This window comes from Gracilinanus agilis, chromosome 1 (genome assembly GCF_016433145.1).
Source record: "Gracilinanus agilis isolate LMUSP501 chromosome 1, AgileGrace, whole genome shotgun sequence".
In the NCBI taxonomy this organism is placed as follows: Eukaryota; Metazoa; Chordata; class Mammalia; order Didelphimorphia; family Didelphidae; genus Gracilinanus; species Gracilinanus agilis.
The window spans coordinates 701,480,300-701,505,451 of NC_058130.1; the positions used below are offsets into that span (position 1 = coordinate 701,480,300).

The following is a 25,152-nucleotide window of genomic DNA, read 5'->3' on the forward strand; positions in this document are numbered from 1 at the left end:
TTTACACAGAGGTAAAGAGGTACATTTTTGTTAACTTTGTGTTAACTTGTGAGAGATTCACTTCCTTTGTTGTTCTTTCCATTTACTTTGTCATTGTATATATTTTTTATCTTTGGCTTACTTTACAAAGGCAAATTATTCTTTTAAGTTTTTTTGTAAAATGGGAATAAGGATATTTGCCTCACCTACATAGGAAAGCATTTTTACATGTAAAAATGCTATGTAAATGTGAATTTTTTATTATCTAATGGATCTTGTTAAGCTTTAAAAAATTTTTTTTCTCCAGAAATCAGGTGGCATTTGTGTGTAAGTTTATTTTTTCATTTGTTTGTTTCAGATTATAGATCCAGGACTAAGAAGAGTGGATTCCAAACCATGGCAGTTCCTGAAAGAGAATCCTATCCAGTGATGTCCAGATTTCTAAAAAATCCCCCACAGGGATTGAAATGTCATGAATCTCGCAAAAGTGAGGAAAGTCTAGAGATACAGAAAGATTCCTTGTTTGGGACAGTTTTTGACAAGAAAGTTCCTAAAGAGGAGAAAGAGTTCAGTTCGAGTTCAAATCTTGGTCCACAGCAGAGTACTACAGGACAGCTTCATAAATGTAACACATGTCGCAAAAGCTTCAAATGTTATGCAGATGTTATTAAGCATCAAAGATTTCATACTGCAGAAAAACCCTATGAATGTGGGGAATGTGGGAAAACCTTTAGTCAAAGCTCAGATGTTATCAAACATCATAGGATTCATTCTGGAGAGAAACCTTATGAATGTAGTGACTGTGGGAAGGCTTTTATTCACAGCTCACATGTAGTTAGGCATCAGAGAATTCACAGTGGAGAGAAACCCTATAAATGCAACGAATGTGGCAAAGCCTTCAGCCAGGGTTCAAATCTGATACGTCATAAGAGAATTCATACTGGTGAGAAGCCCTATGAATGTAATGAATGTGGCAAAGCTTTTAATCAGTGTTCATTACTTATTGAACATGAGAGAATTCACACTGGAGAAAAACCATATGAATGTAAGGAATGTGGTAAAACTTTCAGTCGATGCTCAGGTTTTATAACTCATCAGAGGATTCATACTGGTGAGAAACCTTATGAATGTAATGAATGTGGGAAAACTTTCAGTCGAAGCTCAGATATTATTAATCATCAGAGAATTCATACCGGAGAGAAGCCCTATGTATGTAAAGAATGTGGAAAAGCCTTCCGAGGTTGGTCAACCTTTGTTCAGCACCAGAGAATTCATACGGGGGAAAAGCCCTATGAATGCAATGAATGTGGGAAAACCTTTATCCGAAGAACCCAGCTTACGAAACACCAGAGAATTCACACCAGAGATAAATCTCTTAATAATCCTCCCTTTTTATGAAATAGGGATCAAGGAGAGCTTTACATAATAGATTATCTACGTTAGATACATTTCTAAAACATTAGAAGCTGCTAGAGAACAGAAACTTTTTAATTTTTGTAATTCACATTGCACTCTTCCTAGCTTAGTGCCCATATAAAATGCTGGCACTTTTTTCATCAAGAAATATTTGTAGATTACTCAGCACTCTCATATCTAAGTAAAACTTGGAGTGTATAGTGATGTGGATATCTAGAGAGGAAAAAGTTTCAGGAAGAAAGGGATGGGGTTTTTTGGACATCGTGAGAAATGATGAAGGATGACAACTGGAAGAAGTCATTAAATAATCAAGTAATCTTAATCAGGCCTATATTTTATTAACCACAACCCAGGAGCTCAGTAAAGCAAAACAAAGAAAAACAAGATGGGAGTGAATGATGGCTTTAGAATCCAATGTTGGAACCTGTAGGACTCTTGGAGATTGAGTCCAATTCCCTCATTTTACAAATGAGGAACTTGTTCCTTACTCTGCCCCTCCTCATTCCTAACCCTACTCTTCAGGAGCAGAAAATGGTTCCTTAGTGAAGGAACACACAGTGAACTGAATATACTTGATGAATCCAAGTGATCCCCTTTGAAAGTTTTTGGATCTCAAGGACCTACTGACCATTCCCGCATCATCCCAAGAGGTGGCATCCTTTTACTTCAGTGGATGTCAACAGCTGGAGAATTGGTGGAAAATTGAGAATTCCTGTAGAAACATATGGCAGAATCAGATGTGCTTGTCCCTCCATGGTTTGAGAGGGAAGTTCTTGGGCAAGGTTTCTGAAGTCTAACCTCCTTTGCAAAGGGAGGATCTCAATTTTCTGACCAATGTGATCATAGAAACTAGGCTTCTGGTAGAGGGGGAGAATAATGGGTCAGTGTCAGCTTTGGAGGTTGCTTCCAGAGTAATCTCAACTTCGAGAGTTTGGCAATCTGATATCCTAGGGAGAGAAGAAAAGTTCCTGAGCATTGTGTTTCTCTTGGATAGAAAAAGATTACTCATGTAATGGGTAATATAATGAGGTGTAAGAGACTTAAAGCCACAGTAGAGAAGAATGGAAGTCTGGAATTTTGCTCCTGATTTACTGTGAGGAGTTAGGCCAGTAGCAGTTCAGTGAATGTGTTTGTCTTCTAAGGAGGAAATCTAAACAGATTGCTCCTTCCAGTTTGAGGGGTTCTGTGGGAGATGTGAGAAAAGAGGGCTTCTACCAGAAGTTTGTTAACTTCCAAGGGGAGCTTAGAGGTAACTGAGCTCTTTTAAGTATTTTCTGTGTTTGTTTATGGGCTCCTGAAACCTTTGTACTATCTGTATTTTTTGTCAGATAAAGTAAAGGCTATTTTTACCCAATATGAATTTATTTCCTTTAGTGCTTGTAGACCTGGGGACCTTGTCGCTCACATTGTGGAATCCTAGACATAAACATATTTGGAGATTTCCTAAATTCTGTTGTGGGGACATAATAAACCAAAGAAAACATTACCACTCCTTCCTGCCCCCAAATTTGGAGGGCTTAGACCATGAGTTAAATTATAGGAAAGAAAATAATACTAAAAAGCCCTGAGTAAGGATCATTCTTTGACCTGGAAGAGAGGTAATGAATCATAATCTCCTCCTTTAGGAGCTTTATAGATGGGAACTTTGCATAGTCAGTTAGGAGCTACTTCAGTAGATTTTATTTGTTTGACTTGTTACAAAGGAGCTTTTAATGGAAGTAGGGAGGTTGAAGTGGGAGTGTCAATGAATGAATAAAACATTTATTCTATATACCATATGCAAAGCACTGTGCTGAGGACTGGAGACAAAAGACCATCCCTGTTCTCAGGAACCCACACTCTAATGAGAGAAACAACATGTGGAAGGTTTCAGATGCAAGTCAGATGAGAAAGGCCCTTGGGCCTTGGAGTATGTCATTAGGAGTAGTAGGAAATAACTGGTATAAAAATAAAAGTCCTGGATTAAATTTTAAAATAGTGGGGATGGAGGTGAGGGTGGGTGGGTGATCGAGACAATTCTTTAATCAAGTTGAATTCACAGGGAGAGAAGTTTGGGTTTTTTTTAATCCTCAAAAAAAGTATTTTCCATCCCCTTCACTTCTGAATATAACTGTATCCCTTTGAGCCATCCTTTGTAAAAGAATTCTTAAAAGAATCAGCAATTAACAAGTATATGAAGGGGCAGCTGGGTAGTACAGTGGATAGAGCACCAGGCCTGGAGCTGGGAGGTCCTGGGTTCAAATATGACCTCAGATACTTCCTAGCTGTATGATCCTGGGCAAGCCACTTAGCCCCTATTGCTTAGCCCTCACTACTCTTCTGCCTTAGAACTGGTACTGAGATAGAAGGTAAGGGTTAAAAAAAAAACCTAAATATGTAAGATTGCTTCCAAATCCTCAAGAGAAATGTAAGTCAAAACAATTAGAAGGATTCTTACACTTAGCAAATTGGCACAGAGGACAAAAGATGAGAATAGTTATTGTTGGTAGAACTATGAAATGGCCCAATTATTATAGAAAGCAATTTGGAATTATTCTAAGAAAGTGACTAAAATTTTTTATACCTTTTGAACCATATATCTCACTGCTAAGTCAAAGTGACAGTCAGCTGTCATGTAGTGCTAAGTACTTTACAAATATTATCACATTCAATCCTCAATAACTGTTACAATCTTCATTTTATACTTGAAGAAACTGAGGCAAATAGAGATTAAGTGACTTGCCCAAGGTTACCCAGCTAGGAAGTGTCTGAGGTTGGATTTTGAACTGAGATCTTTCTGCTTCCAGGCCCAGATCTCTATCTGCTACAGATTTTGAAGGGCTTAAAAGTCAAACACAGGATTTCATAATTGATCCTGGAAGTGATAGGAAGCCACTGGAGTTGATTGAATAAGAGGATAACATGGTCATGTGTTTCACTTTTGACAGCTGGGTGCCTGGAGAGATGAGGCCTGGAGACCAGTTATTGCTGTACTTAAAGCATCAGGCGCTGAGGGCCCCCTCCAGGGTTGTAGTCATTCTAGAGGAGAGAAAGTTTCAAAGGTAGAATTGACAGACTTTAGCCAGTGATAGTTTATGGAGAGCCAGGAGTCAAGGACAACACCTAAGTTTCAAGCCGGGTGACTGGGAGGAAGAAGGTACCCTTAATAGTAACAGGGAGGTTAGAAATAAGAGAGGGTTTGAGGAAAAGTTCAGTTCCATTTTGGACATGTTGAGTTAAAAGATGCTTCACAAACATCCAGTTCAAGATGGCCAAAGGCAGATGGAGATGAAAGGATGGTAGTCGGGAGAGTGGAAAGGCCCGACGAACCTGATGGTCATCTATAGGTGAATCCACTGGGGCTGATGAGATCATCTAGTGAAATAGGGAAGAGAAGGCCCAGGAGAGAGCCTTGTGGGACACCAAGTAAATGGTTGAATATCTGATCAAGGAAATGGATGAATATCTGTCAAAGGGGATGGAGAAGGAGCCGTCGGGCGATTAGGAAAAGAACAAGGAGAGAGCAGTGTCACCAGAATCTAGAGGAGAGACTATCAAGGAGAGGCATTCAAAGCTGAGTGTCAAAGGTTGCAGAGAGATCAAGAACAGGCCATTAGATTTGATCATTAAGAGATCATTAGTAACTGGAAACCACATAGATCAAAACTCTGGTTTCAGTTGAAAGATGAAGTCGAGAGGCATCTTACGGACCGAGAGGACTGCCTTCTCAAGGAGTTTGTCAGCAGCGTTGTGGGTAGCTGCAAAGAACTGGAAACAAAGTCAATGTTTATCGATTGGGGAACGCTTAAACTGGTGTGTGAATGTATTGGAAAGAAATAATGAATATGAACACTTCTATGATGCATGTGAAGATATAAGAGGATGCAAATAAAGTTCACCTAACCAGGAAAACAACATACACGATGCATAAAGCAATGTAAACAGTGACAAAAACAAAGGCGAACACTATCATTAATAATGTCAGCTGTGGCTAGGGGAAACCACATGGTCCAAGTAGTGCCTGCTACATAGAGAAGGGAGAGAATTGCTTTTTAAAAAAATACACAATTTTAATTTTCCTTTATTTTTAAATATTTTTTTCATGGTTTACATGATTAAGGACATTTCCTGGGCAGTGCCAGACTTGGAGGTACTTCTCTAGGAACTCCCAAATTTGAGAGCTCCTAGACTTCTAGAAGGAGAACTTGAATTCCTGGGTAGTACCAGTCCCTCAGAGAAAAGAGGATCAGTTTGTTTTTCTTCTAAACCAGCTATGATTTGTAGGACTTTAAGACCCGGGGAAGTTGGACTTGCCAGAATAAGATCAGATTGCATTGCTTATGGCCTCCAGAGTCCTTTATTTTAATATTTTATTTTCCCAATTTCATGTAATAATTTTTGACACGTTTTCTGAAATTCCAAGATCCAAATTGTCTTCCTCCATCCCTTTTTCCCCCTCCTCCTTCTCCAGGGCCTTTTTCATGTGTTTTCCACTTTGTTTATAAGTTCCAGTGAGTCCTTCAAATTTTCTGTGGTATGGGATAAAGGTTGCACAGATTGTCAGAGCCCCATAACTGTTTCAGTAGATATGAACTATTTTTCTTTGATACAAGGGAGGATACTTAACATATGCACCATTAGCCTGGGGAGACTGGGACACAAGTTATATGTAACAGGCAAAATTATATTCTGAAATTTCCCAAGATAAAATAGTTGAAGTAATTTGAGCTAAAGAGAGGGATAGTTGGAGGATCAGATCTGAAGGAAGAATAGTTCAGACCTTTCAGACTCTTCATGACCCCATTAGGGGTTTTCTTGGCCAAGATACTTTTACCATAAAATGGTTTGTCATCTTCCTTCTCCAGCTCATTTTACAGATGAGATAAACAGTGTTTAAGTAACTTGTCCAGGGTTACACAGCTAGTGTCTGAGGGCAAATTTGCTCTCAGGACCACACCAGATCCTGCGCCACTAGCATGGACATAGGTTACAAAAATAACAAAGGCTGAATAAGTTATCTCTACATCCTGTGACTGTACAGAAGAGACTTGCAGATCTTCAGTCTCCAATAATGATATATCAAAAAACATTTTTGCAGAAATGATGCAAAGGGAAATTTAATTTTCTTCTCTGTTCCCTCATCCTGTTTCCAAGCTTTGACTCAGAGTCGAGTTGCATGACTTTAGGCACACGCTGTCCCCTGGCCTCAGTTTCCTTTTCTGTAAAATGAGAATAATAATTCTTGCGCTCCCTGCCTCCTCCAAAGAATCTCCCATCCAGTGGTCCTTCCCTCTGGGGCTCGCCTGCCCCTGGCTCCTCTCTTCATCCCCTCCCTTCCCAGGCTTTCAGCTCTGCCGACCCTGCCTCTTTCTCCTTTTCTCCTCTTCCACTCTTCCATCATTCTTTGTTCCTCTCCTAGGGCGTCCCTCTCTGCCCCTCCCCCTCCTTCCCCAGCTGAACCACAACAAAAGAGCCTCCTGCTGTTCTCGGGAAGCCCCCGGAAGTGTTGCGGGAAAGATCGGGGGACCCTAGGCTTAGCAGGTCCCCTAAGGGGGGTGGGTCCACTTCCGGCTGAGGGCTCGGCTCAGACTCGAGGCCTGTGGATGCTTGGTCAGTGTGTGCCACCCTCGGGGTCCGCGGTCCCACCAAAGCGCCTTTGGACCACTGTGGGGGAGCCCCTACCCCGTGTGCCTGGGTGCGTGTCCCCGGGAGACCCCTTTCGGCCGTGTCCTGGGGCCCTTTGGGGAAGGGGCGGCTCCTCGTCCTGCCGAAGGGACAGACAGGACAGAGCACAAGGACCTCCTTCCCTGGGGAGCGCGGGGGGCGAGCATGGGGACTTCTCTGACCTGAGGGAGGGAACCGCCCCGCCCCCCTCCACGGCAGACCTGAGGACGGAGTGTGGGGACATTCTTCGGTTGAGGGGACCACTTAGGGGAGAGACGAGTGAAGCTCGGGCGGGGACACTCCTGATCGGCGGACTGAGCTCCGAGATCCCCAGTCATCTGGGGAACGGACGGAACGGAACGCAGGGACCCCACCTTCCCCCGGAAAGCCCGACCGGAGAAACTCGGGGGCTCTTCTCTCACCGAGGGGCGAGCCATGCTGAGTGCTGGGGCGGCACCTGGGACTCCCTCTTATGTAGGGGGGCGGAGGAGTATGGAGCTGGGGATGAAACAGCCGGACGCCAGCCCTCTCCCGGGGCAGGCGATGGGCCTCCCTCAGCTGGGGGCGGGGGTGGGGGGTGGTTAGCAGCTGGCAGGGCTTCGGGACTTCCCTGACCTGCGGGTGAGGCAGGAGCAGACCCGAGGTGGGCATCTGAGGGCCAGAGCTAGAGGCGAGCCTTTGGCCGGGATTTTCTGGGCAAGCCCCTAAATTATCTGTGCTTCCTTTTACTGTTGTCTGCTAATGTGCCGGAAGGGTTTTCCAATCTCTTCCACTTATTTATCCTCGGAACTTCAGGTGTCTGGGCAGCATTTTTTTTTTTTAAAACCCTTACCTTCTGTCTTGGAAACAATAGTGTGTTCCAAGACCCAAGAGCAATAGAGGCTAAGGGAGGGAGGTTAAGTGACTCGCCCAGGGTCACCCAGCTACAGAGTGTCTGAGGTCACATTTGAACCCAGGACCTCCTGGGTCTCTAGGCCTGGCTCTCAATCCACCTAGCTGGGCAGCTTTTAAATGAGTTTTATCGGTAGTTCTGCCAGACTAGAAGAGAGTGCTCCCAGCTGAGGCCCAGAGAGGCCAGTGGAGCCACTGTAGCAGGAATGGATAGTTCTGGTAGGGACTAGATGATAATAGATAACCCTGGGACCCCCTTTGCTTCTGCCCCTGTTCTTAAATAGGGAAATGATTGGGAAAAAGATGAGAGGCACTCATCATTCCTCAAAGAGAAAAAAGACCTGAGTGTGAAGCCAGTTTTCATATTTTTTTATCCCCAGTGCTGAGTACCTCTTCAGAGTAAACTTAAAATAGGTGTTTGGAGCACTGTGCCATTTACATCAAGAAGATACTTGTTGGGGGCAGCTGGGTGGCTCAGTGAATTGAGAGCCAGGCCCAGAGACCGGAGGTCCTGGGTTCAAATCTGACCTCAGACATTTCCTAGCTGTGTGACCCTGGGCAAGTCACTTAATCCCCATTGCCTAGCCCTTACCACACCTCTACCTTAGAACCAATACCAATAGAACCATTGATTCTAAGACGGAAGGTAAGAGTTTAGAAAAGGGCTTAGAATCTAAGCCTTAGACCAGGGGTCGGCAACCTTTTTGGCCATGAGAGCCATAAATGCCACATTTTTTAAAATGTAATTTCGTGAGAGCCGTACAGTGCTCACAGTGCACTCCTGCAACAGTGCCTGAAAAAAAAATTGACTTCATGGCTCCTGCAGAAAGAGGCATATCTGGCCCTCAAAAGAGCCAGATATGGCTCAAGAGCCATTCGTTGCAGACCCCTGCCTTATACGATGGCTCCATTCATCATCCCTTTGACTTTCTAGGCTTAAACCAATCCCTGCCTCCCATCAGCACTTTCCTCTACAGGTAGTTTCCATTAGAATATAAACTCAAGGGCTGAGTAGGGGTCCTTCCATAACAATACATATATTTATATCCAGGTAGACTACAGGAGGAAGCCGAAAAGAGATTTGGGCTTGCTATAAGGAAACCTAACAAAACTGTGAAATGGACTCGTTAGTGGAAATCTAACCTGGAAAATCCTCTTTCAGAGGAGTCAGAGGGAGATTCCTCTCAAGGCCCTTTCAGGTTTAAGATTCCGTAAATTCTATTCCTCTTGTACTTATTTTCCAGAGGGCTAAGTATCCTAGCCTGAGCCCTTTGGCATTCAGACCTTTCCACCTCTCCACCCAAAATGGCCTCAAACTCCCAGAAGGTGAGGTACCCCAACGCAAGACAGTCTGTTTCCCTTTCCTTGGCTACTTTTGGTCAAGTAGAGAACTTAAGTTGGCCAATAGGTCTGCCAAGCCCTTTAAATACTCTCAGCCTTGTTCAAGATAGGGCCCTGGGGCAGGTAACTAGAGAGAATAACTGTGATATGCTGGTATTTACATGTTAGGACAGGGTCCACCAACCAGTCCAATAAGGCTTTTCCCCTACCAACTCTCCTATCTCTTGTGATGAGACGCGTGGGACACTACGAAGACAGGTCTTGGGCTTAATCACTAGAAGGAGAAGTGGTGGCCTAAGAGCCATCTCACAGACAAATCAACTGAAGGTCTCATTGGTATGGAGAGGAAAATCCCCCAAATTGGGTTTGGGTACATCTGGAGTTCCTGGAGACATATGGTCCAGCGAGAGTCATTGGGCTTACAGACTTGTTGATCTCATCCAAGAAGAGAACAAAGGCAAAGTTTTCAACTTTTGGTCAATCTACCCCAAGCTGAACAGACTGATCCAGATCTCAGAGACAAAAGCGATATACTATCGTTGGCCCCAGAAATGTGTTAGAGGCCAGTGAGTCTAAGCTAAAGGGAGGCTTAATAAAAAACCACTTTAATTATAGGCTGCCCTTGAGTGTTTTCCCCTTTCTTATCTCCCCCTACTGGGTTTCTGCATCAATGCTGGTTTGTAATTTCCTAAACTAGTTTTGGTATAGAATTTGAGCTGGAATTTTTAACCCCCTGATAATCTGATAATTGGGCAAAGTAACTGGCTCATTTCCTTTTTCTCTAAGCTCCAGGGAACAGATTCTATCCATACTTTACTTGGGGTCTTTGGGGATGTTTCTGAACTTTCTGACTTGGGATTTAGGGCAGAAGGGATCTGATCATTTGGTACATCTCCCTCATTTCAGAAACAAAGAAATGGACTCTGAAAGTTGGAATGACTTGTTCAGATTTGGAATTCAGACTGAAGGACTTTTTTTTTTTAAACAATTACTCTTGGAGTTTGGACTTCCATCATAATTTCCCTCTGATCTCTCCTTCTCACTTTACCAGGAAACCAGGAAGATCCTTCTTTCCTCCAGTTCTCTCTGTGAGCAACAAAACGAAGGTTCCTTGGGAATGGCAGCCCTGGACCCAGCAAGTGGGTCACCCACTCCACCTGCCATCCCAGTCTCCTCATCTGGAATACAGCTTGGACCCCACCAATACCAGGCTCAGCTTCACTTCTATCATCATCAACATGGTACTTACTAGTTACTTAGAATGATACTCACTTAGAATGAATGAAAAAACATTGGTTATTTGTTTACTATGGGTCAATCGATGTGCTGTCCACTGGGGATATAAATAAAAATGCAGAGTCCCTGCCAGCAGAGAGTTTCCCTTCTAACAGGGGAAGCTATGACATGTATGGGGAGTAGTGGCAAAGTGGGACAGATTGGTCCAGAAAATTAGAGAAGCCATTGGGAAAAGATTGACAAAGACCTTCCAGGAGCAGCAGCAATGAAAGATGTGGGGGGTACTAGAAAGACAGGACTTTGGCTTTACATATTTTATCACTGGAAGGAGTAGTGACCCTAGACCATTGGCAAGACAAGCCAACTAAGGGTCTCATGGGTATGGCATAGAAGACAAAAAAATCAGACATTCTCTCCTGCACATTCTCAGTGACTCTCGGGTAATAGCAGCCTGTACAGGGGTCCTATCTCAAAAGCCCTCTGCTCCATTCAAGTGTGGGCAAAATTATCTCAAACAGGCCCTAGTCTGTCCCAGAGCATCTGGACTAGTCAATCAATAACCATTAAGCACCTTCTATGTACCAGATAAGTGCTGAGGATACAGAGAAAAGCTCACACAAGCCTAGGGTGGGGAAGAGAATAGCTTACTCAGGTCACTCTAGGTCTGACCACAACATCATGGCTGACAATCTAGTCTTCCCTGACAAGAAAAGAATTTCACTTGTATCTTAGAGGGCTCTCCCTAATTCCAGCATAAGCCAAATATTTCTTCCCTATATATATAGTTTCCAGTCTCTAAACTTGAAATGATCTCACAACTGGAAGGAGGTGAAGAACTATGGAGCCCAGGGCTTCAGGGAGGAAAGCAATAAGAGGATTCAGAAGGTATTCTTACCCAGATAAGGACCAGTCACAGGAGGGGGAGAGCCAGGCCTAGAGACGGGAGGTCCTGGGTTGAATCTGATCTCCCTCTTGGAGAAAGTGAAAAAGACTCCAAGAATGTCTCTCCTTGTTCCAGGTTGTTAGGGAGAATAAAAAGGGAGTCAAAACAGTCTCTGCCATCTAGAAGCTCACATTCTAATGGGGTAAACGGCATGCAAGTAAATCTGCACAGAGGAGACATACTCAGTATAAATGAGAGGTAATCCCTGGGGTTGGAGAGGACAGATAGTTCTAGGAAAGTTTCCTTAGAGATAAGAATTTGAGCTGAGAAGTTTTGAGAAATAAACCAAGAAGGCCAAAAGGTGGCGATGAGGATGGGTCAGAAGCATCCTAGGCATGGCAAACAGCCAGCAAGAAGGCAGAGTCAGGAGATGGAATGTCATATGTTACCAGTGTCATTGGAGAGTTCAGGAAGGCAAGTAAAGAGTCAAAAGACTGCAAAGGGAGGAAGAGAGGGATTGGTTTGTGAAGGTCTTTAAAAATTAAATTGTCAAGGGTTTCAATTTATTAGTCTTCTTTAGTATGATGTCTTTTAGAAATGATTTCCTTCCCCGCTCTCCTCTATTAGATGACATTTGTATTTTGTTTTGTTTTAGAATATGAGACTGGTGTTAAGAAGGAAGAATGGACCATAAAGCAAGAATTCCCCAAGAAAGGAATACATCATGGACAACTGCCATCCTCAGGATTCCTGCATGTCCCTGATGGGCCAGAGATCCATGAATGTTGTAAGTCTGAAAGCAATTCAGAGAGACAGGATTCCTTGTCTGGAAAAATCCCCATAGGAAAGGGAGGCCATGAACAGAATATGTCTGGGGAAAACATCAATCAGAATTCAAACTTTGTTAACTCTCAGGGAAATGCCAAAGAAATGAAGCCCCATAAATGCGAGTTCTGTGGCAAAAAGTTCAAATACCATTCAGATATTATTAAACATTGGAGAATTCACACCAGAGAAAAACCCTTTGAATGTGAGGAATGTGGGAAGACCTTCAGCCAGAGCTCAGATGTGATTAAACACCATAGGATCCATTCTGGAGAAAAACCCTACGAATGCAGTGACTGTGGGAAGACTTTTATTCACAGTTCACATGTAGTTAGACATCAGAGAATTCATAATGGAGAGAAACCTTATGAATGCAAAGAATGTGGCAAAGCTTTTAGCCAGAGTTCAAACCTCATTCGTCACCAGAGAATTCACACTGGAGAGAAACCTTATGAATGTAATGAATGTGGAAAAACTTTCAGTCAGAGTTCTGATGCTATTAAGCACCAGAGAATTCACACTGGAGAGAAACCTTATGAATGTAATGAATGTGGGAAAACTTTCATCCATAGTTCAAATGTTGTTAGACATCAAAGAATACATCATGGAGAGAATCCTTATGAATGTAGAGAATGTGGCAAAGCCTTCAGGCAGAGTTCCAATCTCATTCGGCATCAGAGAATTCACACAGGAGAAAGACCCTACAAGTGCAATGAATGTGGGAAGGCTTTCAATCAGTCTGAATTACTTACTAAACACCAGAGGATTCACACAAGAGTGAAAACAAAAAAGATTAATACAAGTGAGAAAATACTCAGGCTTAACTCTGAAGTCACTAAACACCAGAAGATTCCGAGTGGAGAGATGGTCTTTTGAGTACAACTGTGGGGAAGTCATTAGTCAGAGTTCACACACTCCTCAGCAAAACTTTTTTCATGTGAATATGTAAAGGAAAATTCTTAATTGGATTTTCTGCTTTTTTAAGTTTTCCATTTAAAATGGCCTTAAGGACATGGACCCTATTCAATTGGTTCTGTGTCAGAATAGTCACCTGTAAAAAGGCAATTAATGAATGCTAAATTGATGATTTAGTTGATAGCTGTGTGCAAGCCTTCAGGGCCTTTTCCCTCTTTATTCAGGATAGATCAAAGGAATAAAGAAAAGAATTAGGAGAGCATGGTTTCATGGAAGCAAAGGGCATGGAGAACTAATCATCAAGTTTTAATTCTTCCATCTGTACTTCTTGCTGTCATTTTCTTCTGAGTTGTATCACAATTTTCTTTGGATGACTGCTATCTTTACCTAACCAATTCCCCTATTCTCAATCAGTCCTAACCCCCAACCATTATATTAATCTGACTACTTTTTAATCAGTCTTGCTCAGATTCTCCTAGTGGATTCCCACTGTCTGTAGAACGTGTAAACTAAACTGCTTACATGGTCTTGAAGACCCATGGTCCTTGTGGCCCACCATAGTTGTTTCCTTGTCATTGACATATGTATTTTTTGCTTCCGAGCCATCATTTTTGCCATCTGGAATCCCCTATCCCTTCTTTACTCTTGCCTATGTTAAAGGCCCACCCGAGGTCCTATGTCTTTTAGAAAGTGTTCTCCACCTATTCCAGTATTCAGTAATTTTTAATGTTTCCAAAATTAGTGTTAATACTATGCATTTGAGCATGTAATTATCTTCCTGTTTGTTTGCATGTCTTGTCATCCCTTCCTAGACTGGGAGCTAGTGTTACATGTGTACTATATCCCCTAAAGAACCATAAATATAGCAGTTGTTCAAAAAATATCTGTTGGTTAACTGTTCAGTCAAATATCTCGCCAGAGTAGCAATGTGAAATTTGTGAAAATGAGTCTTCTGAGTGGCCTATATCATCTTTAGGGGTGGGATTGAGTTTCTGATCTGGGCTCTACTTGAGGTCTGAGCCCTTGGGACAAAATGTTTGGAGCATACCACCCAAGAGAGAAATGGGATCTTGGCCTTAAGATACATTTTTTTTTCAGAACCTAGAGGTGTGAAGGGGAGAACTTGCCTTACTTGAGGATGGAGTTGAAAGGATGAAGACTTGAATTTTTAAGAGAAGAGGGAGGGGTCTAGTGTGGAATCAGGCTCACCTTCTGCCTAGATATCAAGAAGCACTTTAGAGGCATGAGAAAAGCTAACAATTTTCACTGCCCCACCTTCTGCCCCTCCAAGTGCTTGAGAGTCTTCTTTTCCTTTAGAGTATTTTCCCAAATGAGAAAATTGGTCGACCTGGTTTTTAAGAGCATAATGACTTAACTTTGCGAATCCATGGACGATGACAAGAGAGAGCTCTGGAATGGGAGCTCTAGTTCCAGTTGATGCATGTCCTTAATGATGAATGAAAGCTATCCATGTTTCTACCTAAGGATGACTAAAATATAAAGTCTCTTCCCTAAGGTAAAGAAATGTAGGACTTTGCAGTTTAGAAAACCTACCAAACTCTATTGAGTAAAAAGGAAATTCACAATGTCTAAAAACTTCCTTCTATATCTATCTTCTATATTTATATCTATCCATTTTTCCCTACAAAGGATTTGGCTTTGGATTTTCCCTTCAATTATTTATCAGTACCAATAAATTTGAGGGACAAATCTTAAAACAGAGATGAACTGGTGTCCCTGAAGCTAGAGAAGTCAAAAGACTGATGAACCTGGGCAGTTCACATTACAAAGGAGATTCCAGTTGTGTTTCAGACGAAGACACAAGAAACAGAATCAGCAATCATTGCAGAACCAAAAACCTCTTTAGTAAAATACTTCATTGTACAAAATTCCTCCCAATGTTCAAAAATAGATACAGAATTATAGCTTAGAATTCAAACTCTTCATCTGCCATATCAATTGCCCAGGCAAACTTCTCCCTCTGAGTCTTATTATAAATCTTCTCCACTGGCACTCCAAACTTCTTACACCTGTGGAAAGGTGCAACATATTGCATAATGAGTACATTATTAATGTTACAAGAAAAAAACGCTACATGAAATTAAAGAGACAAATCATTACAAAAGGTGAAGTAGGAAGGAGAAATTAGAAAAATATCATAAGAGTATTCTTTCCATTAGATTTTAGAGAGGGAAAGAGCTGGAATTAGTTCTAGGGCACAGGGACCTCAATGGCCAATTCTGGTTCTGCAAACACATTTGTAGAAGGTGGAAGCAAGGTCAGGGACTGGAACATGAATATCAAACTGTGATACCATCCTGTGAGCAAAGGTCAGAATAAGCTAAGGATGGTAAGTAAACCCAGTACCACAAATAAGGGCTTGAGTTTAAAAAAAAAATCCTGATTGGGGAAAAGAGGAAGATCAAGCAAAGGTCAAGACCACTATTAGGAACATCTAGAAGAAGGTTCCACCAGGCTTTTCCTGGATTTCCATACCAGGCAATGCTAATCCTGGGATCCAAGTAGTTGAGTTTGGATGTGCCCAGGGCAACTTGCTTGTTTTCTTCTTTGTCTGTGGCTTGGGTGTGCAGCTTCATGAGCTGTTCTTCTAACTTGGCCAGCAGTTTTTTCTTCTTGTCCACATTACTAGGAAAACAAGAATTAAGAACAAACTAAATCACCTTTTTTTACCTAAATGTCTGTCTGCCTCCAACCAGACTGACTCAATGAATAGGAATGGAAGAGTAATGTCTCCTACAACCTTCTGCAGGGGAAGCTGAGAGTGTTATAGTCAGAAGTCTAACAATGAAAAAAAGGATAGGCAACCCACAGAAGGCTTGTCCCAGGTCAGACAGTGCTGGGGTCAGAATTCAGCACACTGTAGGCAGAAAGAATTGGATTCTTGGATTCAATCTTACTGATAAAATAATGTAACAGAAGAATTAAAGAAACTTCCTGGCATCTCTCAATTCCTTTTCTTTTTCAATTGCAGTTCATTGATGGGGATAAAGGTAGGCATCTTTCAACCCAGTAGCAAACCAACAGAGTGAACGGGGCTTTCTTTCCCTTCCTTCACATATGACAGGTGAATAAGGGAACTTGCTAGTCAAAGCTGGGAAATAGGAGATATAATCCAAGCTTACTAGCTCAACACTGGCTGTGGAACCCAAGACTGCTCCATATGTTAACCTGACATACATAAATCTAATGCCTAAAATGTCCAGTGTGGATCTATGACCTCCAACAAACAAGAACAAAGCCTCCTTTTCTCCAGGGGAGGAAAGAGGTTACAATTCAGGAATAAGAACTGAGGGAAAAAAGGATTCTGCCCACCTTCTGGCCCTATATTCTCAGTCATGGAGAGAAAGGAAAGTCAGAGAAGCTATCCACAGGGCTCTATTTTGGCAAAGGATAGGACTGAGACTCTGTGATGTTGCCATTATTGTCTTAAAATTTTTTAAAAACTAATAATAAAAATCAATTTTGTCCCTTCACTCCATCCCAATTATCTGGAGGTCTTCAGTAAAAACTGAGGTACCTGGAAGATCCTGGGCTATATAAAATTATTCCTTTTCTCACCCATCCTTCCAAACTCTGGGCTTTCTGATATGACCAAGTATTGTAGTCTTGGATCCATCCTCTTGCTATTTCCATATCAGTCTCTTGGTTTCTCCGCTAATGCCAGTGTTTCTCTCTGTCTCTTTGCCTATTGGGGTAAGTTTTACATGAAGTTCTTAGAACCACATGAAGGGAGGACAAGATGGTGCTTGTGCCTTTCTGGATTTTCTGATCTAAAGGAAAAGCCTGGTGGGATCCCTACCTATAAAATGTCTTTAAAGAACTGAATCCAAGCCCATTATTCTATCCATGAGGAAACAGACTTGAGAGGGGAAATGACTTGATTTAGGCCACCCAGTAATGACTTCAAAGCCCAGCACTCTTCCTACCAAACCATCATATGTCTCAAAACAGCACCAAGTGATCTTAGACCAATTATTAATCGGTGTAGTGATAAAATACAGACCAGCTAAGACTTAACTGTATTTATTCATGCTTGACTGAATTTGGTACTATTGTCGGAAAACTATTCAAGGAAACATTTTAATTGCAATGAATTAATTCATCGATACTGGCAAATGCTAGATCACAATGGCCCCCAGTAGATGTATCTGTGGAGATTTGATGTGCTGTGCTTACCTCTCAGACTTGACATCCTTTTTCACTTTAGCATCAGCCTTTGCTCTCTTTAGCTCCTGCTTTGCCATGGTTAGCTGCTCCTTTTTAGCATTAATCTTCAAAAGAAAATTCAATTAGATATGCCCTTCCTTGGAGAAACCTAAGAGTTGGATGGTATCTCAAAGAGAGTCCATAAGATTCCTAACCAACAGTTACCCAGCCTCCATTTACAGACATCTGGTAAAGAAAAAATCACAAGCTTTTGAGGGAGTCTAAGTTTTCCTCATAAAAAAATAAAATGTGTAGCCCTGCACTTTTCACCCATCAGGAGCCAAGAAGAACAATGAGTCAAGTGTCCCTTCTCCATTACAACCCTTTAAACACCTGAAGGCCCAGCTGCTATCAATTCAGGAAAGGCCTTTACCTATTGCATTTAAGTCCTCTCTACTTTAAAAATGATCACTTTTTTATCCATTATGTGGGCATCCAATCAGAAAAATGAGAATTCATATATTATGGCATATCAGATGTGCCTTTCCTTGGAAAGATGTTACTGACCTATTATCTTGAATAAATCTGGAATTCTAAAACACTAAAATGTAGTCTAGTAAATCTTAAAAATTAAGTGGGATCTAGAAAAAGAACTATGGGAACAGAAATTCAGAAGAAAACATGATTTATCACTTGTTTATATGGGTATATGATTTGGGGTTTGGGTTTTAAAAGACTATTACAAAAATGAATAATGTGGAAATAGGATTTGAGTGATAATACATATATAACCCAGTGGAATTACTTGTCATTTCTGGGAGGGGGGAAGAAAGGAGAGGGAGACAATAAGAATCATGTAACCATGGAAAAAAATTGTAAGTAGGAATCATGCTCTCAATTAAGAATATTTTATTATGCTTCTGATTAGAGAAATACAAATCAAAACAACTCTGAGGCATCACTTCACACTAAGCAGACTAGCCAATATGACAACTGTGTAAGTGGAATTAGCTCATCCTCATTCATTGTTTAGACTCTAGCCATCAAAAATAATGTCACCCCACCCAATTTGGAATTAAGTGGGGAGGGGAAGGTCTGTTACCCACACATGACAATAAGTAACAAATCAAAAACAAGGGACTGCCCTTTGGGCAGTCCAAAACAGTGTTGAGGCTGCCATTTGTCCACTTGAAATTGGAGGTGGATGCAGGAAGTGACAAAAGATGCTATCTCTTAAATAAGATGGTAACTTCCTGTGGAGGCAGTTGGTGCTTTGAACTTGGTGTAGGAGGATCTCTGGCGAGACCTCAGACTGCTTCCCTCTGAATTGTCATGTGGGTAAGTTAGGCTGGCTTCCTTTCTCCTCCCTTGGCATTTCTGGAGGCTTTACCCTCAAGGAGGCCTCTCTTATTTGAGGAGGCCTTGTGGCTAGAAGCCTTGTTTAATTAACGTCTGTGCTCCTTTGCTGGGGCCTCTAAATTCTTACCTGGTCCAGACCTCTAGTCCAGGCCAGAGTTTCTCTCTCTCAATTTCCCTCCCTTCAACCTTCCTAATTGTAAATAAACTTCCATAAAAGCCATCCTGACTTGGGTCTAATTTAATTTGAAATCTTGTTAATCCGATTTCTGGCGACCATACCTTAAATATCTAGTTTTAACTATTACACAGTAAAGGAAAATAATAAATGCTAGAGGGAATGTGGCAAAATTAGGACACTAATGCATTGCTGGTGGAGTTGTGAATTGATCCAACCATTCTGGAGGGCAATTTGGAATTATGCCCAAAAGGCTTTAAAAGAATGCCTGCCCTTTGATTCCTGTAATACCACTACTAGGTTTGTATCCCAAAGAGATAAAAAAATGGGAAAGGCCCTGTTTGTACAAAAATATTTATATCCTTGCTCTTTGTGGAGCAAAATATTGGAAAATGAGGGGGGTATCCCTTGACTGGGGAATGGCTGAACAAATTGTGGTATCTGATGGTGATAGAATACTACTGAGTTACAAGGAATGATGAACTGCTTGATTTCTATATGAACTGGAAAGACCTCCATGAACTGATGGGGAGTGAAATCAGGAGAACATTACACACAATAATCAAAACATTGTGGGATGATCAAATGTAATTGACTTTGCTACTAATAGCAATGCAATGATCCAGGACAATCCCAAGGGACTTATGAGAAAGAATCTACATTGAGAGAAAGAACTGTTGGGGTAGAAATGCAGAAGGAAAACATTTGACTGATCACTTTTATGTATGGATATATGATTTGGGGTTCAGGTTTTAAAAGATTACTCTATTACAAAAAAACAAATAATATGGAAATAGGTTGTTAGTGATAATATATGTAAAACCCATTGGAATTATTTGTCAACTCTGGGAAGGAGGGATGGACAAGGGGAAGGGAGACAACATAAATCCTGTAACCATGCAAATATATTTTAAATATTAATCAAATTAAAATAAAAAAGAATATTTTATCATGAACATAAAAGCTGTACATTATCTACATTAAACAACAACTTTATAGTTACAAAGAAAATATGGCATTTCATTTGATTTTCTTCTTAGACCTAGATAGTAAGGGCAGGTATGAGTTTCCATTTTAAAGATGAGGAAACTGAGTGAAAGAGAGGTTAAATGATTTGCAAGGTCACAATGCTAGAAAGAATTCTGATGCAGGACTCAAACCCAGATTTTCAAGTCCAGCGCTCTTCCTACTCCAGACTCAGGTTTCTTCACTTAAATTTCCCATTTACAAAGGCACAAATGGTACTTGGTTCACAAAAGAGGGCTAAGGAAGCAGTCAAGCAGAGAAGAAAGTGCACTGGGTTTGGATGCAAAAGGCCTGGGCTGGAATCTCAATTTTTCCCCTTATTCTCTTGGCTCTGTTTCTTTACCTGTACAATGAGGGGGGTTTACATATGATGACCTCTAACCTAATGGCATAATATACCTGAGTTGACCACTTGATAAATATGAAAAATGATAAAGGCTGGTATAAATATATATATTAGTATTTTAATTAAAGCCATGCTGATAGATAAAATCATTAGACCACGCGCTTGTAAGCATTCAAACCTGCCGCCTCCAGAAGCGCCTACTCGCCAAAGAGAGACCACTTCCTCCTAACCCAGGAGATTTAAACCCTTCCCTGCATCAAGACGTAAGCCTTCCCAAGCCCAAAAACCGGAAACGGAAACCCGTTGGACCATGGGAAATGTAGTTTGATACATTTCCCAAATTTCACTTTTACACACTACCGCTTCCAGAAAGATTTCTTCTGGTCAGAAATCAGATTCCAAAGCTCTAAGTCTATCATGGTCAAGAGGGAGAGAGAGAATTTGGGGCTCAAGATTCTTTTTAAAATATTGGAAACTGTTTTTACACATAAGTAGGGGAAATTAAATATTAAATTAAAAGACTGATTAGATATCAATCAACTTTGGAGTGTGTACATTTTATATAAATTTTTGTACCCCTCTTTCCTTCTTAAAAGGAAAGTTTTGAAAATCCATTCTGGTCTCACTCCCACCCTTTGATTGGGATAACAGATACGAAAGGATGCCAGAGGCTTCCTGGATCCCTGGCATCATAGAAGACACTTGCTTCTGGTCCCATGTGACTACTGGCATCTGGAAGACCGGCCTCTGACCCAGACTGAGATCAAATCTGCCCAGCCAGGGAACCCAGAAAAAAGTGACAACTCTGGGATTATAAATTAGGGATTGAGGAAGCATGATGGTCTTTGCTAGAGAACAGAGATGCAAGGTGGGTGGCAAACTAAGATGAGCTAGATGACTGGTCATGTGATTATGTGCTTTTTCTCCAAACTGCTTTTACTATCTAATAAATAATTATAAATTAATATACAGTCTCTAGAGAATTTTAATCCTAACAGGAGAGACTATCCTTAGCTCAATGTGCAGGTACTTGGAAAAAGTCAGTCCCCCACCTACCTTAAAGGGGTAATTGGACATCAGTAGTTAGGTAAAAGAATGCAGAAAAGGAAAGTTTCCCTGAAAAAATAGCTCTATGACTTCTAGAAATCTGGCTCAGAGATGAGGGGAGGGGTATCAGTTACTTCCCATGGGGGCGCACACACACACACACACACATTCAGGACCACATTAGATGTAGAGATGTATTACTACCTCATTCATAATAGATATCAATAATCTTTACCCACTTACCTTTGTCTGGAGATTTTGCATGGACTTCTCAAAAGTCTTAGGTGTTGCCCGCTGATGGTTGCACAGAATGGCTACTGCTCGGTTTGCTCGGTTGTAGGACAAAATTTTTGCTGCTATATTGTCTTCAGCTAGAAGATGCACAGACACATTTATGAGAGCCAAAATACAGTAAAAAACTCTGAAAGGAGTAATAAGGATCCCAGGAGTGAATAGGAAGAATATCCTTGGGGATGTAGCAAATATACACTGATTTCCTTCTCCAATTCTTTGGGTTAATTCCAACCACACTTTCAAAAAGAGCCAGTCAACTGGTTTTTCCCAAAAAGAGGAAAGATCTCTTCTTGTGTAACAATGAAGAGTCTAACCTCCCTTCTCTGGGTCTCAATTTCCAAAAGGAAGGCCTAATCTCTAAAAGAGGGTGAGGAGGGTAAATAGATTGCGATCCAAACCAGTTCTAAAGTTCTATGAATAAAAAAAAAAATGGGCCAAATACTTAAGGCTATATAAATGAATCACTACCACTCATCCTAGAGGTATGGGGGATCAGCAATTGTACCCATTTCTCTGGGACTGGCTTTAGAGGCAGCCTTACCCCAGGAACTAATATCATGTGAGAAGGCACGATCCACCCTACTTGTCAACAAAACTTGGGCGAAAACAATAGTGCTTCAGTCTCTCATAACTATACTATGCACCTAGATGCCATATTTTTGAAGGCCTATGTCTAGGACATGGAACTGAACATCAGTCAAGAGCCCAGCACGTGTTGCAGAGAGGCAGGTTCTCTTCTAGGCATGCTTCGTTATCTCTCCCCACCTCCATGCTAACAGTAAGCAAAATAACTGGCATCAAGAGTTAGATATATTTACTGATCCAAACATCTGATCTGCCTTCATCCCCAATTTTTTGGTATTTGGAGAAAGAATGTAGGCTAGCACCACCGTTTGGGCACAGAGATCCCTTCCCCACAATCATTTTACCTATCCCTGAAATCACTTCACAGTCTCATTCATCCCCAATTGGGTCAGCCCTATATTTCTCTAGTCCCTGGTTCTTCTCTGCTGGGCATCCTATTCTTCTACCCTCTGGAACCTTGGTTCTATCATTAACAAACTCCCCTTCACCATTCTTTATCCTTCCTACCTGGTTTGTTCCAGAAGCTCCTACATCCCAAACTCCCTTCTCTAGTATCAATTATTCTTTTTTCATGCCTGCCAACACACTGAGGACAGAAGAGACATACTAGCCACTTTTGGCTTCTTAATACTTCCAGATCCTCACATTGATGAAGACACTCAGCAACCTTTCCCTTAAGATTTACTCAATGTGTTCTTATCATTTAGTTGAGCCAAGAATTTAGTATCTGAACCTCAGTCTCCATCCTAATCCATGTCCTTGTGATTTCGTATTTCAAAATACATGTATGACATCTTGAAAACCCTGGCCTTCAATTCCTCAGCCTCAGCTTTCTTGAGCTATTCCTTCACTCTACCTCAGTTACTCACAGAAATGATCAAACCTAAGATCTTAGCATCACTACTCATACCTTTATGATATTGGAATCTGGATTCAGTGATTATAACTTCCTGTCCTGTCAATTCTACCTATATCTTAACCTTTTCTATGACTTCTAGTCTCTTATCCTCAATCTTGAGCAATAAGTAGCAGATACAATTATACACAGTCCTCTATCCTCAAATCCCTTTACTTTATGTTTTTACTGTGGTTCTAGCTTTGCTGAATTCTCATTTTCTCTCTCCTATTGATCTATTGACCAATATAAGACAAAACCACACAACTCGGGTCACTACAAATTTGTTTTCTAATTTTAATTAAACCATTAGTGCTGTGTGGCAATCTCTCATGCCCTTAATAGTAGCATTTGCTACTATTTCTATTTTTGGCCTCGACCTACTCTTCCAGACTCATTCATTGGTAAATCTAGAGCAGTGGTTCCCAAACTTTTTTGGCCTACCGCCCCCTTTCCAGAAAAAATATTACTTAGTGCCCCTGGAAATAAATTTTTTTAAATTTTAATAGCAATTAATAGGAAAGATAAATGCACCTGTAGCCATCACTGCCCCACCTGGATTGCTGCAGCACCCACCAGGGGGCGGTGGTGCCCACTTTGGGAATCACTGAACTAGATGGTCAAGGTTATAATTGTTATATATGATTTTTCTTTCAGTAGGTTCCATGATATTACTATTTTCCCTTTAATCTGAATAAGTTATTACGTTGCTCATTTTGTTTGTTTCAGACCCTTGGAATCAATATATAGTATTGATTCTAAGACAGAGAGGTTAAAAAAAAAAACTGACAATGCCACCACCCTGGTATAGGCTGCTATCATCTCATACCTGTCAATTACCTGCTGTGGGTCTGCCTGACTCAAATCTCTCCCTACTCTAGTATATTCTCCACTCAGTTGGCAAACTGATTTTCCTTAAGCACAGGTTTAACCATGTCACTCCTCTATTTAAAAAAAACCCAAAAACTCAAGGCTTTCTATTACCTATAGGATCAAAGATAAAATTCTGTTTTGTGTTCAAAGCCCTTTTTAAACCTGATCCTTTCCTACCTTTTCACTTTTCTTCTTAAAACTTTTACCTTCTGTTTTAGAATCAATACAAATTATTGGTTCCAAGGCAAAAGAGCAACAAAGGCTATGCACCTGGAGTTCAGTGACTTGCCCAAGATCAGACAGCTAGGAAGTGTCTGGGGGCTAGTTTATTGGGGGGGTGGAGCACAGATTTGAACCCGGGACTTCCTATCTCTAGGCCTGACTTCTCTATCCATTGAGTCACCTCCCTGCTGCCTTCCACTTTTAGTCTTCTTACACCTTACTTTACTAGCCCCGCCCCCACCCCGCCCCATGTATTTTGTGATCCAGTAACTGACTTCTATGCTATTTCTTTCACAAGGTAATTCATTTCCTAGCTCAGAACATTTTCACTGGCTGTTCCCCAGGCCTAGAACACTCTCCTCATTGCTATATCTTAGCTTCCCTGGTTTCCTTCAAGTCTCATCTAAAGTTCAACCTCCTAAAAGAAGCCTTTCCTAAACCTCCTTAATCTTAAGTGTTTTCCCTCTGAGATTAAGCCTCATTTATCCACTCTTATCTTTTTCCTATGTAGAATATTTGCATATTGTCTCCCTAATTAAATTTGTGAACTCCTTGAGGGAAGATATATTTTTTTTTGCCTTTTATTGTAAAATCAGAACTTATTAGCACAGTGCCTGGTACATAGTAGGTCCTTAATAAATGCTTACTAACAAAAAACCGCTCCTATCACTAATCTACCAAATCTAAAGCTTTTTTAATTTGTGACAAGTCCACACCCAGTTTACAGTCTTAGGACATAACAAACTCTTCCCTGTTCCTTACCAGTTATTTCTAACCTTATCCAAATTTATATCTTCTCCTTTGTATCTGTTTAGTATACTGCAAAGAGCAGCCACTCAAATGATTATTTAACTGTGGAATATTAATGAGAGCAGTTTGTTGCTAGATCAATTTAACACAAGAGCCTTAGCAGGGCAAGGATCATGATCCCAGTGAAGAGATGAAGCATTAAGGCCCAGAGAGGCAGTGGCAGGACCAACATCCAAACCCAGGCACCACAGTGGTGACACTTAGAAAAGGCTGTTAAATGACAC

The 25,152-nt window shown here is 41.2% G+C and overlaps 1 protein-coding gene and 1 pseudogene across 1 annotated transcript in view; one reads left to right on the plus strand and one right to left on the minus strand.

The window, feature by feature from the left end:
- Window positions 1-375: 375 nt before the first annotated feature.
- LOC123255850 lies at window positions 376-13,090 on the plus strand (annotated as a pseudogene).
- A 1,897-nt stretch (window positions 13,091-14,987) lies between these two features.
- Window positions 14,988-25,152, minus strand: part of TOP1MT (DNA topoisomerase I mitochondrial) — a 35,639-nt gene continuing 25,474 nt past the window's right edge. Inside the window, exons 11-14 of the mRNA XM_044658316.1 lie at window positions 21,493-21,620; window positions 17,327-17,421; window positions 15,626-15,775; window positions 14,988-15,159 (exon numbers count right to left, since the gene is read on the minus strand). Of these exons, the coding sequence (XP_044514251.1) occupies window positions 15,057-15,159; window positions 15,626-15,775; window positions 17,327-17,421; window positions 21,493-21,620 (476 nt within the window). The 3' untranslated portion in view covers window positions 14,988-15,056. The remainder of the gene's footprint in view (window positions 15,160-15,625; window positions 15,776-17,326; window positions 17,422-21,492; window positions 21,621-25,152) is intronic.